General features: G+C 59.9%; 2 protein-coding genes across 2 annotated transcripts in view; one reads left to right on the top strand and one right to left on the bottom strand.

Annotated features, from left to right (window-relative positions):
- Positions 1-7,511, top strand: part of TASOR2 (transcription activation suppressor family member 2) — a 37,096-nt gene extending 29,585 nt beyond the window's left edge. Inside the window, exons 20-25 of the mRNA XM_050710460.1 lie at positions 221-3,649; positions 3,957-4,082; positions 4,640-4,793; positions 5,392-5,497; positions 6,737-6,918; positions 7,393-7,511. Of these exons, the coding sequence (XP_050566417.1) occupies positions 221-3,649; positions 3,957-4,082; positions 4,640-4,793; positions 5,392-5,497; positions 6,737-6,918; positions 7,393-7,511 (4,116 nt within the window). The remainder of the gene's footprint in view (positions 1-220; positions 3,650-3,956; positions 4,083-4,639; positions 4,794-5,391; positions 5,498-6,736; positions 6,919-7,392) is intronic.
- A 2,275-nt stretch (positions 7,512-9,786) lies between these two features.
- On the bottom strand, positions 9,787-24,167 carry GDI2 (GDP dissociation inhibitor 2). The gene is made up of 11 exons (XM_035566557.2): positions 23,951-24,167; positions 17,428-17,535; positions 16,797-16,896; positions 15,458-15,592; positions 14,322-14,520; positions 13,842-13,973; positions 13,171-13,270; positions 12,061-12,232; positions 11,170-11,314; positions 10,850-10,904; positions 9,787-10,765 (listed from the first exon to the last, which is right to left on the bottom strand). Exons 1-11 carry the CDS (start codon positions 23,993-23,995, stop codon positions 10,610-10,612), a joined length of 1,347 nt encoding a protein of 448 aa, XP_035422450.1. The 5' UTR covers positions 23,996-24,167; the 3' UTR covers positions 9,787-10,609.
- Between the last annotated feature and the right edge of the window lie 1,478 nt (positions 24,168-25,645).

The raw sequence follows: 25,645 nt of genomic DNA, 5'->3' as shown, positions 1-25,645 counted from the left end.
TTCACGATATAAACGAGGTAGAAAGCTTCGTCCCTTCCCCCGGGTGTCTGTGGGCTCACTGCGGGGTAAGGATTCGACCCGGACTTACTTTGGAGACAAACTTGTCTCCACAGATGCTGTAGGGGGGTGGTTGCGCTGACGTCTGAGCGTTTAAAATACCCGTCTCCGTTTCCTGCCTTTGCCTCCCTTGAGGCTTAACCTCTGGCTTGTGTTGTTGCAGGTGGAGCTGCCCGGGGAGGGACAGCGCGACGCTTCCGTCGCCCCCGGCCCCTCCGACGAGCTCGGCGATGCCCCCACGCCCCCAGCTGTGCTGGGCAGGGAAAAACCACGCAAGCAAGCCCGGAATCTCAGCCCAGCTCCCCAGAATACGCAGTGCGGACGCGGAGGGCAGCCAGAGAGTGGGTGGGCAGCAGGGTCGGGGGGTGGCCCCGGTCCCCCCGAGGAAAGGGGGAGCGTGGGAGGCGCCGGGCGTGGTGCAGAGGCGGAGGAGAGCAGCTGGGCCACCAGCGACAGAGCGCCACGCGCCTCTCATTCGACGCCCTCGGAAGCGAGTCCCAAGAGAGCAAAGCCCGATGGACTCGGTGGGGAAGGGAGGGCGTCGCGAGAGCCCTTAGGGCGCCCAGAAATAGAGGAGGGAGAAGCGGAGGAGGGAGAAGCAGGGAAGGAGGACTCTGAGAACGGCAGCGTGATGGTGGGGCCTGATGATTTAGCGTTTTCTGGAAGAGGTGATGCCGACGTGGAGCAGAAGCTGGTGAATTCGGCGTGCCCAAGGGACTTTGGTGTTCCTGGAGAGGGCCCCGTGCCCGTCCCTGCTGCCTCAGCCTTCCCCTGCGAGGGCAGATCGATGCCGGCCCTGTCGGATGGGAGCGGGGCTGCCTCTCAGGGGCTCTCTGGTGGCACGGCCCCGAGCGTGGGTGTGCTGCAAGAGCCCTGGGGGGCTTTGGCCGCCCCAAGTGCCGGGACAAACAGCGTCGCTTTGGCACACGAAGCCAGCCCAGACGACGTGGGTGACAGCAGGTTGGCGCCACCATTTCCACCTGCTCCGAGCACACACCCTGACGTCCCCACAGCCGGCGCTGGACCTGCCGGAGAGGCGCTCGGGGATGGTTTGGAGCAGGAAGATGAGGATCGTGCGCCCTCTGCAGAAACCTGGCTGCTCGCTGGGAGCCAAGCTGCTGGCACGGCTGGCCTCGAGTCACGGGGACCGGCACCGACCTCGTCCCCTGGCTCCAGCTCTGCCTGCCGGGCGTTTTTTGACGGGGCGGCAGCTGTGGGGGCTGCTCCAGGGGTCCACGTGGCCGCGGCGCTCGTCCAGGCTCCGTCGAGGAGCAGCCCCGGAGGGAGCAGCTGCCTTCCCCAAAGGTGCGCAGGCGAAATCTGTGCCGCCCTCGCTTCGGGGAGCTCTGGTGAATCAAGCCAAGAGCGGACCAAGGGCTTGCTGGAAGGGCGGTGTAGCAGCCCCCCTGCCAGCCGCCCCGATGTTCTGGGGGAGTCCTCGGGAGCTGGTGATGGCCGCGGCTTCGCCTTCGACTGTACGGCCTGGGCAGGGGACTCCGAAGCCCGGGAGAACGCTGCTGTGTGCCTCAGTGCACGCAAGCCCCCTGGGAGCAACGAAACGAACGCGTCGATGGTGGCTGAGGAGCCAGAGACCTCTCTCCACGACCTGCTGGCATCAGATTCCTTCTCCTCGATGCGAGAGGTGGAGCCTCCGGGCAACAAACCTGCCCCCCCTGATCAGGACCGTCCCCGGGGTGCCGATGCCCCTTGCTGCTTGTTAGAGCAAAGCGAGGAGGGGCCACGTTGCCCCCCTGGGGAGCCCCCCGAGCAAGGAGCTGCTGCAGAGCTGAGCGTGGCCGCCGAGAGCCCAGCGCCGGACGGCTCCTTAAAGCCCGGATTTGCAGGAGAGGTGAAAAAAGACCCAGGTCTGTGCCGGACGGAGCCAGCGGAGAGCTCCCCCCTGGGTGTCCTCGTGCCCGGTGAGCCGGAACCTGCTCCTTGTTCTCCTCCACACGGCCACGAAGCAGGTCGGCGCGGCGCTGAGCCGGCCTCGGTCCTTGGCGCGCACCCCGACACGAGCCGTGCTCCGCGTGGTGCCCCCAGGCCCTGCTGTGGGGGACAACAGCCACCAGGCGCCTGCCACGCGTGTGCCAGCCCCGGGGCCCGGGCAGCAGGCGTGGTGGGGAGCCACGAGGAGGAACCCATCCCGCACGAGGAGGAGTCCGAGGGAGGAAGCGGCGTCCCTTTTGCCAGCCCGGCGTCTTTTTCAGCGGGATTTGTGCCGCGGGGGGAGCCCAGATCCACGGGTGGCCAGGGCGAGTACGAGGCCGAGGAGCCCGGCGTGTTCCCTGATCCTCACCGTGCCGACGTGGAGGCGGAAGAGGGAGCAATCCCCGTTCCCCCCTTCCCATCTTTGCTGTTACATGCCCGCGGGGACTCTGCAGGGAGCCCGGGGGACGGCGACGCTGGGGACGTGCCGGGTGCTGGCCCGAGGGCCGAACGCTTCCCCAGCGCGGACAGACGCGCGGGCTCGAGCTTGGCGGATCTCTCCTACGAGTCTTACCCCAGCGACTCGGACTGGGAGTGCTTCGCACGGACTTCCCCTCCTCTCCTTCCATCCAGGGGCTGCTACAGCCCGGGATCTGGGGGTGCCGGGGGCGCGAGGACCGACTGCAGCTCCTCGGTGGGCTCGGGGTGCGCGGAGGGGCGCAGCGAGGCCTGGGGCTCGCCGAGCTCGGACGAAGGCTGCTGGTGGGCCGAGCCCGGCGGGCTGGAGGAGGCCAGCAGCAGGCAGGTGCCACCTTACGTCAATATTACGGACAGCCGGGGGGTCTCCAAGGATTACCTCAACTTCACGGTCACCAAAAAACACCGGGGCGGGAGGGGGAACGCGCAGCCTTCCGAGAGACGCCGCCGCCGCCCCTGCGCGGGGCGGTCTCGTCCGCTGAGGTCGCTGCTGGGGGCGCGGAGGGGCTCGGAGGAAATCACCCAGCACACTTTGGACATGGAGCACCTCCGCTTCCACTGTAAGCTAAACCAGATCCTGAGGCGGGGGCAACCGCCCCTTTCTACCTCCGAGAGCATCTTCCCGAAAGACTGCTCGCGCCAGGCGGTGTCCGAGACGTTGCCCGGGCAAGAAGCTCCTGTCCCCCTGTCCCCGCGGAGCAGGAGCCCTCTGCAGGTGACAATCCTGCCCTCGGACCCGTGGCCGGGTGGCTTTGGCTGGCACCGCCGGCGCAGGGACCCGTCCCGTCGCCCCCCGCGGCACGAGAGGAGCGGGGCCGAGTCCCGAAACCGGGACCGCGCCGCTCCCTTCCACCTCGGCAAGCTCAAATACGAAAATAAAGCGCAGGGCCCGCAGGGGGACGTCTCGGCCGTCCTCGGCGAGTACACCGAGTTCGACAGGCTGATGCTGAGCAGGCTCGAGACGGGAGGAGAGGACCGAGGGAAGGGCCCGGCACGCGGGGAGGCTGCAGGTGGTCGGCCACGGCCGTCCCAGCCCGGGCGGACGGCGGCGTTCGGGGACTTGGTGGCGGAGCTGTGCGGCACGCTGCGGGGCCGCCTGCGCAGCGTGGCCAAGGGGGCCTGCAGGCGCCCGGGGATGTTCTACCTGGTGGAGACGGGAGAGGAGCCTTTCTTTGCAAGAGTGAAGGTAAGGCTGGGTGGGGAGGGGTGGCTCCGGGTGAGGGAGGCATCAGGTGGGGCGGACAGAGGGCTTCCAGCCCTGATTCCACGCCCCACGTCACGGCCAGCCCCATATCCCACCTGGTTTCCCCGTATCTCTCCCTTTCCCTCTTCCTTGCGCGCCCCGGAGATGCAGAGGGCTTTTTCTCTGCTTTTTCATCCTCTGCGAGCAGTCGCAGCCCCTGCCGTCCTCCAGGAGTCACCACCAGCTGCCAGCTCTTCCACAGCTCCGAAGATATCCCTCGTGCAAACCTTCCCAGCGATTTCTCTTTCAGACCTTGCTGAAGAAAGACGGCCACGTGGAGATCGAGCCCCTGAGCTTCTGCAGCGCGAAACGCCCGGACAGCGACCGGCTGCTCGTTGTGATCAGGAACGAGGACATTTCCTCGCACATCCACAAGGTAAGACCCGAGACTACCGTTTTTTTGTTTTGGTTTGTTTTTTTTTTCCTACCAAAACTTGGGAACGCCATTTGGGACGCATGAGTATCAGGACCCATTTTATGGGTTTTTAAACTTTGCACTAACTATACCTGTAAATTCAGTTGTCACTCCCTGCGGACATGCTGTTATTTACACGGAAAGAGCAGTGCCTCTCGAAGATCTGTTAAAAACAGCTCTCTTAAAATCCCAAAGCAAGTCAGTTCTGCTTTTCCGGTCCCTTTCTGATCACTGACTAACATCACTTGGAGCAGCCCAGCTCAGATGAACCGGGCTGAGCTTATTTAGGGTAACAGAGCACTTCAGCTGGCTTGTGGGCTCCGGGGAATACTGCAGCAGATTGAGCCACCTGCAGCTCCCCATATCGCAGCCACAGCTTTGGGGTCGAGCTGTGGAAATGCGAGTGTCGGGGTGATACAGGCAGAGGACGAGGCGGATTCTCACCTTGTCCCCAAGCGGGGCGAGCGGTGCACAAGTGGTTGAAGCTGTTGGCACTGACGTGTGCCTGCCCTGGGCAGGTCCCGTGCTTGCTGAGCCTGAAGCACTGCCCCAACGTGGCGTTCGCCGGCGTGGACAGCCCCGAGGACATCACGGTTCACACCTACCAGGAGCTCTTCCACACCGGTGGCTTCGTGGTGTCGGACGACGAGGTGTTGGAAACGGTGACGCTGGGTGAGTCTCGCTGCCGCCTCCTGCATGCAGATGTTCAGGGTCGGCTCCCAGCTCGTTTTCTGACATCTGCTTCCAAAATCTTCCCATGGGTGTCATCTCTTCCTGCTTTAATGGGGGCAGTTGTTCCCCTCTAACCAGTGTTTGGGCCCCCACCTGGATGGCGGGTCCAGGCCAGGGCTCCCCAAAATGTTTACACACTGGCACAAATCCAGTGGAGGCCAAAACCACGAGGGGCTGGAGCAGGGGATGGATGTACGGGGATGTTCAGCCTATAAAGGGAGGGCAAAAAGGAGACCGTGCTGTTGTCTTCAGCTCCTTCGTGGCGTTAAAACAGCCACACGCCTGGAGACGCGCAGTGATGGGACAGGTTGCACGCTTACCCTGTGAGATATCGGGGGGGGGAAAAATTCACAGCAGGTTTGTTTCCAGACACTGGGACCGTATCCCAGAGAGGCTGTGAACCTGCATCCCTGGAGATCTTTGCAGCTCACCTGGACAAAGCCCTGAGCCACCTGTGGTGGCCTGGCTTCGAGCAGGGGTTGTGCTCCTGGGGCCGTTTCCTCCTCGGTTACCCTCTGGCCCTTTGCTGTCTCCCCAGGCCAGCTGAAGGAGGTGGTGAAGGTGCTGGAGAAGCTGAACGGGAGCGGACGGTGGAAGTGGCTCCTTCACTACAAGGAGAGCAAAAAGCTCCGAGAAGACGTCAGGTGATGGCTCTGTCGTGGCAGCTCCCTTCTCCGTTTGAGTGTGGCGTCCCCTCGGACGCTCGGCACGGGGACACGGGGAGTCAGGTGCCTCTGGTTGGGTTTTGGCCTCTCACAAGATGAAACATGAAGATTTTTGTCTCCATGAGAGCTCTCCCCCGTCAGGGAGGGACCACAGGCGTGGAACAGTCAGTGTTTGCACGCTAGCAAATAATACGTGCTGGATTTTTGATACCCGTACGAGAGGGAGCAGCAGGACGTGGGACCTGGAGAGGATCAGCTGGCCCCGAATGCTGCATCTTGCACGTGGTCCCGGACGAGGCAGAGCTCTGGCAGCTGCCTCTTGCACCCCGCTGTACCTCCAGAAGGCAATTTCCCCCCTCTCTTTTGGCAGGTGCACGCTCCGTGTGTGTGACAGCCTGCGAGGGGCTGAGGAAAAGGCCCAAAATTATGCTTGAGAAGCTGCAAACCGAGCTTGCCCCAGCTACCCTGGCTCATTCGCACAGGCACTGGGAGCTCAGGGTACTTTCCTGGGCCTCTCTCTGCCCCTCCGCTTCTTTGCCATTTCCTTTTCTGCCCCATCACTCGTGTGAGCGGGGGAGCTCTGAGAGAGGCCCCAGGATGTTGTGGGGAGCGTGTAAAATCAAACCTTGCTGGGAAAAGCAGAACTTCTCCCCGTTTAAGGTTATTTGCAGCAGCGTGCGTGTTTAAATAATGCAGTTAGAAAAAGAGAAGACGGAGCATAACGTGCTCATTAAAATGTCCTGCTTTTATCCCGGCCGAGCTCAGAGAGGGACGTTTTTACGAGGCAGGCTGCCTTTTCTAGTGCTAAACCGCTGGCCAGAAAGGTCAGCTTTCGAGTAACGACCTCGGAACAAAGAGGAAACCAGGCTGTTCTCACCGAGCTGAAAGCGTGACAACAGATGGGGAGGAATCTCAGATCCTCTCCGCACTAAGCAGTTAGTGTTAGCACGCAGTAATTGTTTCGAAGACCTGCTTTTCAGTCCTCCAGGTGTTTCCTTGAGCTCAGAGCAAGAGTTTTTCCTTGTGCTCGTCGCTGGCACGCGTGTAGCATCTCTCAGCTCTGTTGTGGTGCAGGATGTCAAGTAGAAAAGTACCCACGAGGCTGGAAGAAGCATGCCTGGGGGAAAAGCTGCTCCCATCGTGCCCGCTTGTTCCCTGGGAAGGAGAGGGGTGCTGCCCCTTGCCCCTTGCTGCTTCACCTTGCCCCTCTCCCCGCAGGGTGGACGCCAATGCCCACAAGAAGAACTTGATCCTGAAATCGTGCCAAGGAGCCGACCTCATCGAGGTGCTGCACTACCACTCGTGCGACTCCCGCTCGTCCCCCACCTCCGAGTACGTGAAGTGCTTGTTGAACCTGCAGGTCCAGCACGTCAGCGCCAGGTTCGCCGTGTACCTCACGGGTAAGGACAGGCTCCGGGCGCCGCCGCTGCTGCTGCTGCCCTCAGCCCCAGGCGTCCCCCCAAAAACTCTGTGGGACGGTGCAGAGCAGGTGGAGGGGGGACGAGAAACTTCCTTTGGGGAAACATCCTTTTTTTTTTTTTTTTTTTTTGCTCCAATTTCTGCCAGAATCACTGACTTGAGGTGTGGGTACGGTGCGGGCAGTCTCACGGTGAGTCAGTGCAGTAAAAGGCAAAATGAACAGATTTTTTTTTTGGAGGTCCGGTAAATTCTGGCAGGTTTTCGAGCCTGTGGCTGGCTTTGTGTCACACTCTAATTGTGGCCGGGCTTGGCTGAGGCTGCGTGCGAGGCGCTGTCATTAAATCTGCTCACATTTGCAAAACAGAATAACTGCAGTGGGATTTGGGGGCGTTTTCTGTGCCTCTCAGCACAATCCCGTGTGCGTGTATGACTTAGTGCCACTCCTCCTTTTGCAGAAAAGCCTGGTGTCAGCAGGGAGGTCTTCGAAAGCAAAGGAATCCTCGTGGCCGACGTCAACACCTTCCTTGGGACGGTGCAGAAAGTGGCTGCCCCATTTAGGAGAAGCTACTGGTAAGGGAGAGGAGGGGGCGCTTGGGATCGACCCCTTTCTTCCCCCAGAAGGCAGCGAATCGCTGAGGAGCGGGATGAAAACACACCAGGAGCAGCTCCTGGGTGTCTGAGGGGAGCCGGGGTCCCAAGGGACCGCCCGCAGGACCCCGGGGCCTTGGTGCTGCTGCCCGAAGCCACGAGGCGAGCAGGGCAGTGACAGTGACAGTGCCACCTCTCTGTCTTGCAGGTGACGAAGCTGTGCCCTGGCACGGCTCCTCCGCGGGTCCCCGCAGTGCTGCCGGGGGCGTTGTGATCCTCTGCAGGTCGGCCCCCGCGTCCTGGCACCGCACGCGGGAGCCCCGTGCACGCACAGAGCAGCGGCAGGGGCAGGTTGGCTTTAGTTCTGTATATAGAAATTATTTAAAGATGGCTAATGCAAATCCCCTCGGGGATTTATTCCCTGCCATCGCGTTGGGTGTAGGACAGAGGTTACGTTAATGTTACAGTTTTAAGTTATTGCGGTGGTTTTAAGCAGTTAGTGCAGCTGACAGGGGAAGAAATAGGAACATGAGAAGAGAAGCAGCGTACCTGAAGGTTAGGAGCAATACTAGCCAGCTGTAGTAAAAGCATTTTCCACGTGACCCTCGCTGTACACACTGTACACAAGATGCATGCGTTAGGTGCTGGGGGGCGGGGGGGTGGATGTCTTAAAAGCTGTTTGGGGACCATTGCCCAGCTGTCGGGGAGCCCGCAGCCTCTACACTACATTTCGAGTCAGCCGCGTTGCCTCTCGGTACCATTTCACTGCTGGGACTTGAATGCTTTCCAGCATGGGGAAGTCTTGTAAATGCTGGAACAAAACCCTCTTATTTATGGTAGGTCAAACGAACACGCACCACGAAGAACAACAGCACCGAGGACCTTTGTGAGATACCCTCCGTACGCACGTGGAGGACAGGGTTGTCCTTTGGTGCTTTTTTCTTCGTGGTGTTTTTTAAAAAAAAAAAAAAAAGTAATGAGATGAGAAGCTGTGTACAGGATGACTTTGTATAGAGTTTGTCTATTAAAACCTGAAAAACCGCTGTTCGTCGCTGTTCTCTGGGTAGGGTGTTCCTAGGGGCAGAGGGTAAGGATGGGGAAGGGCCTGCAGGGGCAGAAGTGTGAGGAGCGGCTGAAGTCACGGGGAGGGTTCAGCCTGGCGAAGAGGAGGCTGAGGGGAGGCCTCACTGTGCTCTACAGCTTCAAGAGGGGAGCGGAGGGGCAGGCGCTGAGCTCTGCTCCCTGGGGACAGCGACAGGACCCGAGGGGACGGCATGGAGCTGGGACAGGGGAGGGTCAGGCTGGGGGTTAGGGAAAGGTTCTGCACCCAGAGGTGCTCGGGCACTGGGACGGGCTGCCCCGCTGGCAGTGCTACGGCCCCGTAATCCTCCCCCCCCGAGCAGTGCCAAGAGGCAGCAGAGCACCCAGCTCGCAGGAGAGCAGCAGCCGGTGGGAGAAGCAGCACAGGGTAAGGGGGAACTTCCCCTGCGGCAGCCACCACGGCGAGCCTCCTGCGGTCGTGCGGCGATGGAAAGGGCACCGTGCTTCCTGCAACGGGCGCGAGCAGCCAGGGGAGGAAGTGCTGAAAGCCCCGAGCAAGGCGGGGTGGGGGGGGGAAGGAGCCAGGTTGGGCGCAGGACCGCTGGGTGTAGGAGCTGTGAGCCAACAGCCGGCTTCCCTCTTCAGCAGCAGCTACAAGCAGAAGAGCTGCAGAGACGGGTGGCTCTCTCCCCAGCGCTGCTGCCCGTCCAAGCACCGCAGCTCAGAGCAAGGGAAAGCTGTTCCAGGGCATTTCTCACTGCTCCTGGCAGGGCACAAAAAGCAAGCCCTGCGCCTCAAAATGCCTGCCACCCTGCCCCTGCCGCTCGCTCTGAGCCGGGGGCCGCACACCTTTCACTCCCCCGGTGAGCACCTACAAGGCGAAGCACGACCGGCAGCCTGCAAGGGAGCCACAAGGCGAGGATTATGCGCTGCTGCTGCCAGAAGTGCTGTTCCTAGAGGCAGGCACTAGGGGGTGGCTGCAAGGAGAGCGCGCACACGCCTCCAGCGACAGGCCTCGTGCTGCTGCCTCGTCTCCCCTGCCAAAAGCAGCCCGGAGAGCAGCAGGGCCTCAGCAGCCAAACCCCGGCAGCCTGAGCCCCTTCTACAGGAGTAAACGCTCTGCGCCGCTCACGTTTCACCCTGGCAAGCAGAGATCCGAGGGATCTCGGAGAAGAGAGGCTGCTCGTACAACTGAAGTGAATCAGACCAGAGCACAGGACTGGTTTTCCAGAATTTGGCTTTACTTCGCAGTACAGAAATCATTTGGAGCCTTCAGGAGACACGAGAAGCACAGGCTCTGTCATACCGATACCGCAGTGCCGTTTGGTCCGTCTGAGAAGCCACCAGGGTACAGAAAATACTTCCACATCTTGCCTGCTCTGTAATTTGTTCTCTCAATTTTATTAGGATTAAAACACAAAGGAGCCTTAGGCACAGCTGTGTCCCAACCGATGTAAACAGTTTGAGAAGCTTAAGTGGAGGTTAAGTTCTGTGCCCAGAACTAAGCCAACATTTGCTGCTACAATAGATGTGGGCTTTGTCCATAATACAACTTGCCACAGAGTTAGATTGATGGGAGAGACTTTAGGGATGCTGTCCACAATAATGGAGTGCTCAGTTTCTATTTTCCTTGATAATCAGGTTTGAGTGACAACTGTCACATCTACTAGCTCACCAGAAGCACATAATTGTGAAGGATGTTTACAAATGATTAAAAATACAAGGTAAGACACAGCTGTCAATGAGTTATCTCAATCTGCACCAACATCTACGTCTGCAAAAAAGGTTCAGTCTGCCGTTCACTTACGAGGTTAGTCATTAAATCAGTCAGTAATTTGCCAGATTCTGGACAGCAGCCCTACTAGAATGAAATAATTAACACATGATATCCAAAAGGGGAACATTACCAGTGCAGTACTCTTCAATCTCTCAGAGATGGGATTACAAAAGCAGGCCTTACAATATTGAATTTCATACAGTGTTCATTAAGTTCCTTATATATTCATATTAGCCGATTTAATTTCTCCTAATTAGAGATTCTCATTACTGCTGCTCCTCCTCCCCGTAGATATCGTTCTTCTTGCGTTTCATCTCTTCAAAGTCAAACTCTGATCCCATCATCCTCTTATAAATATCCTTGATGTCATCGCACGTCGTCTCAAAGTGAGTGGTAGCGTCGTAAGTGCGAGAAATGAAGATCTGGGAAGAGAAGCCGCAGGTTAAGCGCAGGGCCCGGCCCCTCCTCGCGCGCCCCCGCTGCCCCCCAGCTCCGCGCCTACAAACCTGGCTCTCGGTTCCCAGGTCAGTTGGTGCAAACAGGTCGCTGATGCTAACGAACCTGAAAAGAAGAAGAAAAAAGGTTCTGCAGCGCGGTTTTAAAGCATCGCTGAGCGTCAGCATCAGCGGGAAACCAGCTGGATGAGAGGCCGCCGCTCTGCCCAGTGTGCAAGCGGACGAGGTGCAGAGGAAATTTGGATTTTCGACGCCTCCGTGCAGCCCGACGACGGCCTTTGGGTCCCCGCTGCCTCCGTGCTCCAGGGCTGAGCACTCACCGCAGAGGGGTGAGGTGAGGGGGGGATGGAAGGAGCTCGCTGGGCGCTTACTTCTGCTCAATGGGCTCCAGGAGGTCCAAGGCCGGCTTGATCTCTTTCTCTGGGTCCGCGGTTTCCACGGTGGTGCTGGCGATGGCGATGTACTTCCCCTGCGCCGCCACGTTGTGCGCAGAGGAGATCATGCAGACGTAGATATCTGGGGAAGGGCACCACAGGAGCGGGTCACCAGGCGATCCCACAGCCCGAGTCTGGCCCTCCTCGGCCCCAGAGCCTCCTCTCCCTCACACACTCACACAGCCTTTCTGTTCCCCTGACTCCTTCTACCTCCTAGCCTTGTTTAAGACCATGTTTGAGTGCAGAGGGGTCTTTGCCCTGCCTCGACTGATGGGCCTGGACACGAGCAGCCCTGCGAGACCCCAAATTCAGCTTCTTGTAGCCGTGGCAGCTCCTGGAAGCCGGCGGGGTGCCCAGCAGCAAGCTGACCCCTCACCCAAGGGCAAGGGGTGGTTCTGCAGGCCTAAAGCAACGCTGCTGCATTTCCCCTCCGGCCTGCACGCTCCCTCAGCCCCACCCCACGGTTCTGAAGGGTTCCAGCAGCTGTGTCAAGCAGCAGCAACACCAAACCAACCCCGGAGAGTACGCCCAGGGAGCAGAACACAGCCAGGGAGCAGAAGAGCAAAGCCACACGGGGGTTCGAAAGCTCCATGCGAGTGCTGCGTGGCCCAGAAGGAAGCCAGGCGGCTTCCCCCGAAGACAAAGCGCACTGAAAGGCCTCTCTCCAGAAAAAGGGCAAGGAAACCGCCCCAGGAGCTGCAATAAGTGCAGTTTGCTTCCCATCAGGCCATCAGAGCACGCACTGGGAGGCCATCTGAGATCTGTGCTGCCTCAACCCAAGCACGGAGAGACCTGCGCGCGCCGTGGGCACCGCGGCTCCCCACGCACCTGATTTCCGGTTGACCTGGTTCTGTGGAATGATGATCTGGCACGAGTTGGCGTCGTTCGTGTTCTTGATCGGGTGGCTCAGGATGCAGATGACCCGAATCACCTGGCCAACCTTGGTGACCCGGTCCGAGACGTAGCTGGGGTCGCAGATGAGCTGTTTGCAGCGAGCGACCTGCAGAGAGGACAGGCAGCGAGTGACCGGCGCGCGGGCAGCCCGGGAACCTGCCGATTCGGGGGAAGCTCGAGAGCTCTGCGAGGCGGCCGTCCCCGCCCCGGCTGCACGAGGCTTTTGTTCCACTGCCAGCAGCACAGCTCTGACAATCCCAGTGACAGCACCCGCTCCGTGAAGCTGGGTGGCCGATCACACCCTCCCCTCATGGCTCAGGGCACAAGCCCCGCTCTGACCACCACGGAGCCCGGTCCTTCCGGGCTAGGACCGTAACTCGCCGCGCTCGAGGCTGAAGCGAGCAGGTAAGGACTGACCATTTCACACCAGCACTCATTGTCACGGCAATAGTTTAACATTCGGCTGATTTGAAGCCTCCAGGCAGCCTGCACTTGGGCACATCAGTCTGTAGCGTGGATTATCACCTCTGCTGCTAGCCAGGACGTGTCATCCATACCCAGGCGGGACACGTTACCCTACCAGGGAGGGCTAAGCTGTCTTACAAAGCTCACACTGCGCTTGGAAGCACATTCATAGCTTCCCAGCAGCTTGCAGCACTCTCGCTAGTTAGTTTTCTGCTGCCGGGTTGAGAAGAAGCCGTGGAAAAGCCAGCAGGCTGAGCAGCTAAAACTTTATGTCAAGGGCAGAATGGTTTCGTGCCCAGGTTAGACACACCACGCAGCTCCTTTCCAGTTTTGCCAGCCTGATTTATTTAGAAGGCAACCTTGCCACTCCCTCCAGACCTGCTCCAACTCCAGGATTACTGCACTGTGCTCCTCGCCATCAAGGCTTCTTGAGATCCCTACGAGAACGGGCTGGCACAGAGGAGAACTCTGCCAGCCGAGCAATTTGGCTTTAACGAGCCTTTGTTCAGACCGACGGCTGCCAGCCTCAACTTTGAGATGTGGGGTCATGGGTAAGTAAAGAACTGGAGGGTACCGTACCTCCCCTTCAGACTTCACGCCAACCACTTTGCCGTTCTCTATCACAATTTCTTCAATGGGCTTGTTCAGCATGTAGGTGCCTCCGTATATAGCACTTAGCCTGCAAGAGTAAAGCCATTGGAGCACGTTCCACAATTCATTTATTTAACAGCCCTCCCAGCCCCTTCTTTCTGTTCCACTTGGACAAACCGCACATTATTAGACTCAAACCTCTTCAAAAGAAGGCTGCTTAACCATCCAGGCAGCGGCTGCTGCCCGCCACTCCTCCTGCAAGGCACCGGCCAGCGTTTGGAGGGAGTTACAGGTGCCATCACAGCCAGACAGAAAGGGTCTGCTCGGCACAACGCAGCCATTTCAGCAGCACAAATGCCACCAGCTATGCCGGGGAGGCAAATCCAGCTTCTTGGACAGACTTCGTGCTGCAAACACTGACTGTTTGAGCAGGCTGTAACTACCACCACTAACAAGTGGCAGTAAGCAAGCCCAGGACCAGGAATCTCACACGAAGAATTGCTTCTTGACCAAGACGGCATGAGAACCGTTAACAACGGTAGGATTTTTACGCAACATCACGTTCCGGAAGCCTGAGCGCCAACCCCACACACCTGATTCCCCCCGCAGGTGCCACAGCAGGGCTGAGATAACTCTGGAGCCCAAAGGCAAGTTCTCACCTTGCAAATCCCTGTGGCAGCTCTCCGAGGCCATAGAGGGGGTACAGGTACGGGCTTTTACCGTACCTAGCCAGCGACTCGCTGTAGAGCTTAATCCTGTTGATTGTTTCTTGGCATGGTTGATCTAGATAGCTGGAGAGGGCAGTTACAAGGTTTGCAGCGATTCACACAACCAAGGCTTAGAGCAGAATGCACTCAGAAAACTGCAGCTTTCACTTCCCGTGACGTTCCCTTCCCCACCCTCTGGCTGCTCCAGGCAGGAACTTCCCCGGAGGTGCCCCTTCAGAAGCGCTTCACGTCACAAGGGGTTTCACTCAGGAAGGAGACGCCGCATTAGCCCCAGGAAGATATAAATACCCCATCAGCAGAGGACCCGGCGTTTTAAGGTCCACGCGGCTCCCAGGGACAGACACTGCAGGGTATCCCCCCCCCAAATCCCACAGGGCACGGGCTGTGAGCCCCAAGGGACCCCACACTTACTCGTCAGTCCTGTACAGCGCGAGGGCATGGCCCGTGAAGTCGATAACATCCTGCCCCAGGTCGAACTTCTTGTACACGTCACGCATGGTGGTCTTCTTGGGATCGACGCCCTCGAAAGTTCGCGGATCGTTCTCGTCAAAGTTGGCAACGTACACGAGGAATTTCCTGAACCGGCGTTTCTCAAACAAGCCCATCAAGCCTGAAAACGAGATATTGTCAAACTCACGAAGCTACTAAACGGCTCCTCTCGTTGCCGCGGCCTCAGCAGGTAGCTAGCAACCGCTGCTGGAGTCAAAATTCCCCGTGTGAGATTGCACAAGGCACCCTTTAAGCATTTTAATTCTCTACAAATTGGAGAAGCAAGACCGGGCCTGCTGAAACGTGAAGGCGAAGACGGCACCAAAGGCACCTCCTCCTCCTGCCAGCCTGAGCCTCCGAAGAGGCTCGCTGGAGGACAGCGACGCAGCCAAGCTGAAGAACAACCGATTGCTTCACAGCAGCACCAGGGGTGTCTGTCACGAGGAAGGCTGCGGCGTACAGACGAGCTGCACACAGGGAGCCTTATTTCCAAGCGCTGCTTGACCACACGATGGGTCTCTGCAAGTCACGAACCGCCCTCTGCTAGCTCCTAACGCAGGTCTCTAAGCTATTAGGAGCAGTAGTTTTATCTCCAGAGTGGAATTTAAGTAGCCAGCAACAATTAAGATAGAGCTGGGTGCCACGTGGAATTAGTCATTCTGGTTTGCCTGCTGACAAACGTTACATTTTTCACATAATCCCATCCAACAAGGACCCGACATTAAATATTTCTGGAAGACCTGGAAGCAAAAGGTTGCACTTGGAGCTTATGAGGAAGTAAAATGCTGCAGAGTTCTCCTTCCTCAAAAGCTCCACGAAAACAGGAGCTCAAGGCTCAGGAAGCCCAGGACCCACACTGCAAGTGGCGCCTGAAGCCAGATGAGATGCAGAAGAATCCTACGCTGAGCATAACTTGTTACAGCGATGAAGTCTACGCACAGCACCACACGAACAGCCTAAAACCTTTCTGACATGAGCACAGATTAAATATTCTGGTATTTAAACCCGTTTAGGGACGACGGCCTCAGCAGGAAACAAAGTCACGTGCAACTACTCACTGGATGCCAAGGCTTCTGCCTCAGTGGAAGGAACTTTGTAGATCTTCCCTCCCTTGTAGACAAAGCTTCCCTCGATCACCTTGAAGTCTAAGTAGCGAGTGACTTCTGTGTAGAGCAGCATCTTTACCAACTGACCTGTGAAGGAGGTTGGGCAGAAGTCACGGGGTTGTTCAGGAGCCAGAAGATGAGAGGAGGGCAGCGATGCGGGCGGTTCTTCCAGCACTACGAAAGCCCTCTAAGAGCAGCCCGACCCACCCAGCTCTTCCTCCTTCGTGTAACAAGGCAGGGAGCAGCAAATACTCACTAGCGTGCTATTGCACAGCTTTAACGTTTTCTTCCAGGCAGTTAAGAGCTTCCTCGTCATTTCTGCAGCTTCCACCAGCCCTCCTGCAGCACGTTAACGCGCTGCTGCTCTGCTCCCTGCACTTTATTCACACTCGGCACGGCCAACAAGGTCGCGTCTTTGGCCCACAGCAGCTTCTCATCCTCACCGTCCAGATCTAGCACGGTCTGCACATTAATTGTCCACCGATTTACCCCAAATTAGTCCCTGGCTTACCCCCTTACCTGTCACCACCCAGTCACATCCCCAGAAGGACGCTGTCCCCTAGGAGCACACCTCAAGGGATTTCTAGGTGAGTTAGAAATAAGCCGAAACTAGGGTTAACGAACCTTGACTGGAATCGACCATTCTTCCACTGCACTAGCCCTGAGCAGGGCTGCCCCTACAGAACACACCCATCCCCTCCTGCTTCGGGGACGTGAGATTCCAGTTGCAAACGCTCAATATTTGGCAGCGAGCTGCCCCTCAATTGGTTTCCACTGACAAAATAAAAACAAAACAAACTTCACCCATCGTGGATTTGGTCTAGAAGAGCTGTCTCAGCACCAGAGCTCTCAGATCAAAGAACTCACGGCACCAACAAGGGGTGACAGTCTGCAAGCCGTAACGAAGGAATAAAGGGGGTTAATAAAGGGGATTCCTTCCTAAACCAGAGAATAACAACAGTGCAGGAGCTCATGGCATTAACTCTGCCTGGAAAAGCAAACGCCTCGAGGGAGGATGCTGGGAAAGGGCCGTTAGAACCCAAAATACAGGCCACTGCTGCAAGCTCCGAGCTGGAGCCACCTCCCGAATTTGAGAGGTGCGCAGCCAAGTGCAGGAAGAGCAGAAATTACAAAGACCTGCCCACGTGCAGGCCAAGTGAAGCGAGCTTCCAGCAGCTCCTTCGTTAGTGCCACTTCAGGCCCTTTATTCGATTCCAGCACCGGCCACTGACCCAGGCTGAGGGTCCCAAGCTAAGCTCACGAGGCAGACCTGGGAGCTGGCAGCGCTCACCGTTAGCCATAAGGAATTTCGGAATTAGGTCCACGTTCCAGTCTCGTCCTCGTCCCATAGATTCCGGTGGAGTTCCTGGTAGATTAAACCTTTTGTAGAGCTTGGGAGAGAATACAAAACTCGCTGTGGCACAGGAAATACACACGGGTGGGCTTTCTCCCACACACGCACGCACTTTCCGCCCCCTCCTCTCCCCAGCAGGACATCAGCAAGCTTTTGGCCAGGGTTTTAGTTTCAGTTTAGCTTTTGATGCAAATACACAAAGCACATCCTGTGAGCTCTTACAGTAAGAATCGGGCAGCATTATTTTCCTCACCCATCCTTTCTTCCTCCAAGGCTTAAAAAGCTTGGCAATTTACGACCTGCCGAACCAAAACACTGTTTAACACGGCTACAGGTAACCTGAGCAAAACGCCTGCTTCAGGGGAGGGCAGCCTCCGCCACGAACTCAAAGCAGATTCCCCAGTTTTAATATTTTAAATATCGTTATCTGGCGCGGGGCTGCCATGAAACGTTCTTCCTCGAAGGAAACCCTTAACGAGGAATTACTTTGGGTCTGCCCCAGAAGAAAAGCCCTCTCTGTGTGCCCGGGGAGGACGCGGTAGCCGGGTGCCACCCCCCCCGTACTTACATCCTCCAGGGGTGTAATGGACGCGCTTTCCCCTCCGTAGTACGAGTTACGATCCATGTGCAGGACTTTCTTCCCGTTCACCGACATGATCCCGGAGAGGATGCATTCCTACACGGAGAGGGAACAAAAAGATGCGAGGGGAGGTTACTTGCCATTGAGGCTCCTTCCGTTTGCGCTACCGATGCGCTCTCACAGCCCGCTGCACGCCTAGGTTTGAAGGTTTGGGCACTCCTTTGAAGAAAGGCACCGGCTGCCTCACTCCAGAATCAAACCTACAACCTGAAAGACTTCTGCTTGGGATGGAGTAACCCGTTAGGAGGCTCGCTGTCTGTAACGGGAAGCCAAGCCGGGTGTTTAAACCACACAACCAGGGCCCCCCTTAACAAGTTCACGTATTTAGGCTAGGGAAATCTGTGCTCCTAAAGCACCAGCTATCGGGTTAACGACGTTCATCCTCTTAGAGGGGCAGCACCAGCACTTACAGCTGACACCAGGAGCACGAGATCCTGCCTCCAAGGGCGCCAGGAAGCTCCATCACGAACCCAATCTTTGGGTATTTGCCACGCAGGACAGTCAGAGTTACTCTCGGAGGGCGCAGGTAGCACGAAATTAAGCCATTTAGGAGCTTTACCACCTCAGCGGACACTCCGCTACCCTTGCTCTGTACCCCGTGGGATTACAACCCCCCGGCTCACTGAGCAGGGGATCGGCCGCTACGTCTGAAGGCGACACCAAGAGGCTGCGCCTAATCTCGGAGGGCCGCAAGCGGCAGCCCGCAGAGCCAGCTGAGGGCTCGCACAGCCGAACCCCCCTTAAAACACAACCTCGAGGCTAACCCGGTCACCAGCCCTCTGACAAACCAAAGGGAGGAACAAAAGCTTCGCTGCTTGCACGCCTGAGAGCGATTATCGGGGCTTTACCGAGCCTTCCTGCTCGGCCTCAACAAGAGCAAGCCCCTTACCCGCGGGGAGCCAGGTCCCACGGAGCCGAGCGCGAGCCGCTCGCCTAGCGCCTGACACGAGCCGGGTTCGATCCAGGTGATTTCCAACGCTTCGCCCCCAAAGCTTCACGGTCACCGCTCAGCTTGTGAGCGGAATCAGCCACCGCTCCCCACGAAACCTCTCCGTGATCCAGCAGCTGCTCCTTCCCCACCACGGGACCCTCCACGCCAGCTCCCTCCTGTCCTACAAAAGCCCCTCCACGTTTTCCGGACACAGAAGCGGGCAGAGAACCTCCGGGCAGACGTGGCTGCCTCAAATCCCATATTACAACACCACTACCAGAGAGCCACGAACCCTACAACGTGGAGGAAGCACAGGCGGCGTTTATGGTGCCAGTTAAAACGTTAATGATTTACCGCCACGACTCGGGGCTGCAGCGCCACGGGCATCGCCGCCAGCCTGCGCGGCTTCCTCGCCTAAACCAAATCCAGAGCCAGCCGTCTCCGCTAAAACCTGGGCTTTCCTCCCCCAAACCCCGGTCCCCACGGCCGGCATCACCCCGAAGCAAATCTGGGTTCCCGGAGGAGACAGAAGAGCTCCCGAACGCCTTTTCAACCTCGTTTCACGCCCGCTGAACGCTGACGGGGGGATTTCGGTGAGGCGCCACGGCGCTGTTTCATCCGGGGCCCCTTCAGCAGCTCCGTTTTATCCCCCAGGTTCCTGCGGGTCCCGCCGAGGCCTCCCGCGGTCGCTTCCCATCGCAGCCGCCGAGCTGACAGCGCGCTCCGGGAGGCACAATGGGGTTTGGGTTCGTCCTCCCAGCTCAGCAATTCCCGGCGGCAGCCACGGCGGCTCAGCCGCGGCTCTTCCCAGGGGCGCGGAGGGAAGGAACCGAACAGCCCGGGAAGGGCTGGAGACTGCTTAGAGTGGGGGGAAAAAACAAAAGAAGGGGGGGGGGAGCTTCCGAGTTCAAAGCTGGGGCTTTGTGACCAGAAACCGCGTGTAAATGGGTGAAACTGAGCGGCTGCTGGCAGCGCGAGCGGCAGCGGGACGCGGCGGAGAAAGCTGCGGGCACCCAGCCCGGCTCCAACAAAACCTCGTGCGCGGGCGCCGGTGGCAGGTTTCGAGGTGGCACATCCCATAGAAATCCACGAGAAAAAAAAAACACCCCACAGGGGAGTAAGGGGGGGACCTGGAGGCGTTGGGGTTTCCACGCTTAAGTCCCATCAGTGCTTCTCTCTTCATCCCACGGGTCGCGGGACGGCCTTTTGTACGCGGAATCCTTCCGAAACGGAGGGGAGAAGGCGGCCTCGTAGGATTTTCTGCCACCGATAAAAAGCGGAGGCAGCGTCGCTCCACCCAACAGCTCCGAGGGGATGATCCCACGGCACAACATCCACCAAAAACCCCTTTATTTTCCAGAGCGGGTCCCGGCGCAGCAGGAGCTCCTTCTTCAGCAGGCAGGGCACAAACGCACGCAGCTGGGGAGGGTTTCTGGCTTCTCCGGCTGTGCCCGCGTCGGGCTCCGCCGACTCGCTGCGCTCGAGCAACCCCCTCGGCCGCCAGGGGATGATGCAAAGGGGCAGCGGCGCTCCGGTGCTCTTCGGTCAGGTCCTGAAGCTCGTGCCGTGCCCGCGCAATTAAAATCCCGCGTCTCTGCCCGGCTTTATCGTGGCGAGCTGGCTGGGAGGCGAGCTCGGCGCCGGGGGGCCTGCGGCGAGTGGAAACCCTGCGGGAAGGCGGAGTTGCTCTGCCGGGCTCACCGGGGAGGTTTAGGCGCGTTCGGGGTTCGCATCAAATAACCCGCGGCGTCCGGAGCGCAGCCAGCAGCCCACCCCGAGCAAGCCGGCGAGGAGGCACCGAGGGATCCGAGGGATTTTCGGAGCACGGCGGCGCAAATTTAGGGTGAACCGGAAAGGAAACGAAACCACTGGGTGCCCTCCTGCCGGCTGATTACAAAACGCCCACGGCAACGACCCCACAGCCATCGAGGCTCGCCGAGACCCTGCTCCCAGCAGCAACCCCCCGGAGAGGCAGCTGAAGACGCGCGCGGCCTGGCGCTTGGGGTCTCCCATCAGCGAGCGTCGGGGAGATGTTTTTTTGGGAGCCGGGGATCCCAGCCCAGCGGCTGCCTTCGCTCTTCGTGGCTGGTTGAGGAGCGGAACGACCGGGATATCGGTGCCGGGCTTCCAGAACGATCAGAACAGCGGTGGTACACGCGCTCTCGTGCACGGCCCCGGTGCAATTCTGCAACCAGCATCGACACCGCACCAAGCCCGCCTGGGCTCTTCTGTAAACAAAGGCCTGGCGAGTTGGTTTGCTTAAACCAACACCCGACGTTCGCAGAATCCCGGAACCGAAGGGGTTGGAAGGGACCTCGAAAGGTCGTCGGGTCCAACCCCGCTGCCAAAGCAGGTTCCCCAGAGCAGGCTGCCCAGGCAGGCGTCCAGACGGGCCCCGAATATCTCCAGAGACCCCACAACCCCCCTGGGCAGCCTGTCCCAGCGCTCCGTCACCCTCACCGGGAAGAAGTTCTTTCGCGCGTTGGTGCGGAGCTTCCCGGGCTCCATTTTTTCCGCTTTGGGAAGAGGGGAAAAAAGAAAAAAAAAAAAAGGCCCTCCGGGAGAGCCGCCGCTCGCTGCCTCTCCCAGCTGGCGGGATTAGGGCTGTCCGAGGGGGTTTGGGGGTCACCGGGACCCATCTCGCAGCATCTCTCACGGGGCGAGCACGGGAGACGGGTGCAGGGCGACAGGTAGCCCGGCAGCAGCAGGGTGCAGCACCCGAGAGGCTGGCAGGAAGGGTCCCCGGTTAGCCTCGTCCTGCTCAGGCAGCAGCCCGGACCCACAGCCTTGCAACCATCGGAAGCCCAGACCAGGCTCTGCTCGCACACGGCTCGCCAGCCCCGAACCAGGACGTTTTGGGGACATCCACCAACCGCGCCAGGGTTTCCCGTCCGAGTTTCTCAGGTCTGGAGTGAGCCCGCGGTGCTCCAGCTGGTATTTCGGAGGTGCTGCACGTCGGGAGCACCGCCAGCCCTCCTGCAGGCTCTCCCCGGTCAGCAGCGCACCTCCGAAGCCAGCCGTAATTTATTCCTCTTAACTCAACCGCCGGCCATTTAGCACGAGCTCGTCTCCGAAGCGATTTCACAAGGGGCCTTTTGTCAAATTGACACGGGCGTTTGTCAGCGCGGTGCTCCCCGACTTGATACCAAGCCTCGCGCTAAAGCGGAAATTAACATTTTAACGGGGCTCCCGGCCCTCGGGGGCCCCTCGCGAGAGCGTTACATAGCAGCTTTTTAGATTTCATCCCCCCAAAAATCTCCTTTCCCCGCTCTGCCGAAGCCAGGTGCGGGTCTGAGGACGGGTTCCCTAGCAAAGGGTTCCCGATCAACGTTGTTCCCGCCAGTGCAAAGGAGCGGCAGGTGGAGAAAGGGACGAAAGGAAGGGGGAAAGCCGGGCTCACCCTGCAGACGCTCCCACCCCCGGCACGTTTTATTCGGGCCACCTCCTGGGTTTGTGACGCTCGTGGCCGTGCTGGGAGCGGTCTGATCAAGCTGATCCCGGGGCAGCGGCCACGCTGCCCGAGCCCCGCGGGGCGGGGGGGGGGGGAAAGCACGCACGTTCCTATTCCCCCATTACCACCGAGAGGGGAAGCTGAGGGGGGGGGGGGGGGAAAAACCTCGCGGGCAGCCCCGAAGATCCCTCTTTGTCTAGCCACCTCTCCCAGCTAACCGGAGGAGACAAAGGCAGGAAAGGCGATTTAACGGGCACAGAGCCTCCTCCCCACCACGTTGGATTTTCTCCCCCCCCCCCACCCCCCCTTTCCTCCAAACAACGCCTCCCAGCCGCCCCCAAACCCTCGCTGCACCCGCAGCGCCCCCCCGGAGGCGGGAGGCAGCAGAAATCCCCCCCCCCACACACACCCCCCCGGCAAACCTCGCAGGCAGCAGCGCTGCCATTTTATTTCTCTTTTTTCCTTTTTTTTTCCTCCCCCCCCCCCCTTCTCGCAGCCTGCAGCGCCGGCCGCATCCTCCACACCAGGACAAAGCCCCGGCGCCGCGCCCCCAGACGAGCGCTGTCAGCTCTCCTCTGGGGGGGGGGGGAATACGCCGAGGGATGACCGAACCCCGAAGCAGCAGCGGGAGGCGCGGGGAGGGAATTTTTTTTTTTTGGGGGGGGGGTGGGAACGAGAGGGATTTGTGACAGGCGTGCAGGGCTCGCCCGCAGCCCCATCCCCCTCCTGCTGCAGTCAGGGCTGGCTGGCGAGCTGCAAGGCTGCAAAGGCGGAGCGGTAACCGGGCTCTGCCTCCACCCTAAGCCGGGCTCGGCTCCGGGGAGGGCGCGACTCCAGAGACTTGCATCCACCTCGGCTTTTTGGGGGAGAGCGAGGGAGAAATAATCAAAATTAGAAAAGCAAGTTACAAATTAGAAGAAATAAAAGCAGGCAACGCGTCCCCGTCCGTCCCCCGCCTCCGCCAAAGAACCGCATTTCCTGGGGCCTCCTCCTCCTCCTCCTCCTCCCGCGGGCAGCGATGCCGGAGCCTCCCCGGGAGCCTCGGCCCCGGAGGGTGCTGAGGGGGGGGCTCAGCACCCCCAGGAGGGTCTGGGGGGGCTGTGATAATCCGGGGGATTATTGGGGAAGGGAGCGGGGGGGGGGGGGGCTGTGATACCCTGGGGGGATTATTGGGGGGGGATGGGGGGCTGTGATAACCTGGGGGGATTATTGGGGAAAGGGATGGGGGGGGGGGTGATAACCCCAGGGGATTGGGGGGGGGATAATTTAGGGAGATTGGGGAAATGGATGGATGGGTTGTGATAATCCAGAGGGATTATTGGGGTGGGGGTTGTGATAACCTAGGGAGAATGGGGAAAGGTACGGGTGGGTTGTGATAACCCGGAGAGATTATTTGGGGGGGGGGGGCGGGGAGGGGGGGGTGATAACCTGGGGAGATTGGGGAAAGTAACTGGGGGGTTAAAAATGGGGATTGAATGTGATAAAATGGGGAGATTATTGATACAATGGGGAGATTATTAGGGGAGGGTGATAACCTGGGGAGATTATTGGGGAAAGGAACAGAGGGGGTTGTGATAACCCGTGGGGATCTTTGGGGGGGGGGCTGTGATAATCTGGGGAAATTACTGGGGGGGGGTGGCTGTGATAATCTGGGGAGATTATTGGGGAAAGGACTGGGGCGGGGGGGCTGTAATCCAGGGACATTACTGAGGAAAGGAATGGGGGGGGCGGGGGGCTGTTATAACCCGATGAGATTATTGGGGAGGGGGTTGTGATAATTTGGGATATTATTGGAGGGGGGCAGCGATAATCCGGTGGGATTATGGGGGGGGAAAGCGATAAAATGAAGAGATTATCGAGGAAATGACCCGGAGGGGGGCGTAATCCGGCGGGATTATTGCGGAAAGGAGCCGCGGGGGGGCTGTAATCCGGCGGGATTATTGAGGAAAAGACCCGGGGGGGAGCCGCTGTAAACGGCTGAAGCCCGGGGGGGGGCCGTGAGGCGCGGCGGGGCCCGGCGGGGCGGCGGCCGCAGGCCCTGGGGCGTCGGCGTCGGGCGCTGCTCTCACCGTGAGGCCGGTGCCCAGCACGATCACGTCGTACTCCTCGTTCATGGCGGCGGCTGGCGGGCGGCGGGGCCGTGCTGGGGCTCGCTGGGGCCGTGCCGGGGCGGAGGAGCCGGGGCTGAGGGAGCGGGGCGAGAAAATGGAGCCGGGGCGGGAGGGAAGGGGGGGGGGGAGGGGGGGGGGGGAGGAGATGAGGGGCGGGCTCCGTCGCCTCACGGCCCGCCTCGCCCCGCCCCCTCGCGGCTGTCAATCACGGCGCGGAGCCGCGACGCTATTGGCTGGCGGCCCGCGCGGTGGTGAAAGGGGCGGGAGCGGCGGCGGGGGGTGCCGCCGGGTGGTCGCGCGCATGCGCGGAGCTGTTCCCCCTCCGCTCCCGAGGAGGAAGGGGAGGGGGTCACGTGACAGGCGTGCAAGGGGCACGGCGCGCGTGCAAGGCGCGCGTGCAAGGGGCGCGGTGACGGGCACGGCGGCCGGCCGCGCGTGCACAGCGCCACGTGCGCGCGGCCGTGCCGGGGGCCGCGCGTGCAAGGGGCACGTCCGCGTGCAAGGGGCTCGTGCGCGTGCAAGGGGCTCGTGCGCGTGCAAGGGGCTCGTGCCCGCGCAACGCGTCTGTGCGCGTGCAAAGGGCGTGGGGGCGCGCACAGCAGGCGGGCGGGGCAGCGGGTACCCGCGCGGCCGTGCAAGGGCGGTTGCATGGCCACGCAACGGGCACGCCCCCGTGCAAGGCGCGTGCACGGCCGGCGAGCCCCGCGCAAGGGGTGTGCACAGCCAGCAGCCCGCGTGCAAGGGGCCTTGCACGCCCGGCACCCTCACAGCTTCCCCCCCGCTGAGCCCCTTCTGCCCCCCGGGGCTCACCCGTGCCCTGCAGGTGCTGTAAGCGCCCAGCACGAGGAGCAGCGCGTTTTGGGGGAAGTTTGGGCAGTTTTAAGGCATTTTGAGTTGGTTTTTTTGTTTTTTCTTTTCTTTTCTCTCCTCCTTGCCCCTGCGCCGGCTCCGGGCAGCGTCCCCTTAACGGGAGGTCGGGGTTTTTATGGGGTTTGGTGCCCCTGGGATCGGGGTGTGGGGTGTGTGGGGGGGGGGAAGGACCCCCAGGCCGGGTAAGGCCGAGCTCCGCGTCTCGCCCCCGTTCCTCCCCGGCCAGGCGAGAAAAAAAAAAAAATAAATAAATAAAAAAAAAATCTTAATTTAGAGCATCTGGGACAAATCCGGCTGTCGGAAAGCGCCCCGTGAGCGGCGTGGCAGCGAGGAGGGACAAGGTCCTTCTGGCCCCACAGCTTCCGTCGTGCCGGAGCCTTCCAGAATCTGCTCTGCCTTCGAGGCAGCGAAGCACCTCCTTCGTTTCACGGGGAGAGGCTGGCACCGAGCGGGGCTTTGCAGGCGTGCCCTAAAAGGCCTCGAGGCCATCGCCGAGCTCTGCTTCTCCCCCCTCTCCCATCCCCAAATAATTTTTTCCCCTCCTCCAAAGGTGATTTTTCTCAGCCGGGGTTGCACAGGGGCGGGGGCGCCCGCGGAAGTCCCCCCGCCAGGCGGGCCGGAGGGCAGAGGGTCCGCCCTGCCCCCGGGGCTGGCCCTAAAAAGCCCCCCCCCCCCCCCCCAGGTTGCGCCCCCGTGGAGGTCCGGGAGGAGCACGGCGCCGGTGGCGCTCCAGCTCGAGGCCGCCAAGGCAAATTCTGCTCCCGAGGTACCGCGGGGTGGGAA

The sequence above is a fragment of the Cygnus atratus genome, chromosome 1 (genome assembly GCF_013377495.2).
Source record: "Cygnus atratus isolate AKBS03 ecotype Queensland, Australia chromosome 1, CAtr_DNAZoo_HiC_assembly, whole genome shotgun sequence".
Lineage (NCBI taxonomy): Eukaryota > Metazoa > Chordata > Aves > Anseriformes > Anatidae > Cygnus > Cygnus atratus.
The sequence above is the reverse complement of the archived record's forward strand: the minus strand, read 5'-3'. Positions and strand labels throughout refer to the sequence as shown.

Bases quoted from the DNA above. Each gene is read 5' to 3' on its own strand.
- GDI2 (XM_035566557.2), bottom strand. From the start codon at position 23,995: ATGAACGAGGAGTACGACGTGATCGTGCTGGGCACCGGCCTCACG. The intron at 17,536-23,950 runs GTGAGAGCAGCG...CTCTCCGTGTAG, and splicing joins TGCTGGGCACCGGCCTCACG to GAATGCATCCTCTCCGGGAT. The intron at 16,897-17,427 runs GTAAGTACGGGG...TTCTCTCCCAAG, and splicing joins CCATTACACCCCTGGAGGAT to CTCTACAAAAGGTTTAATCT.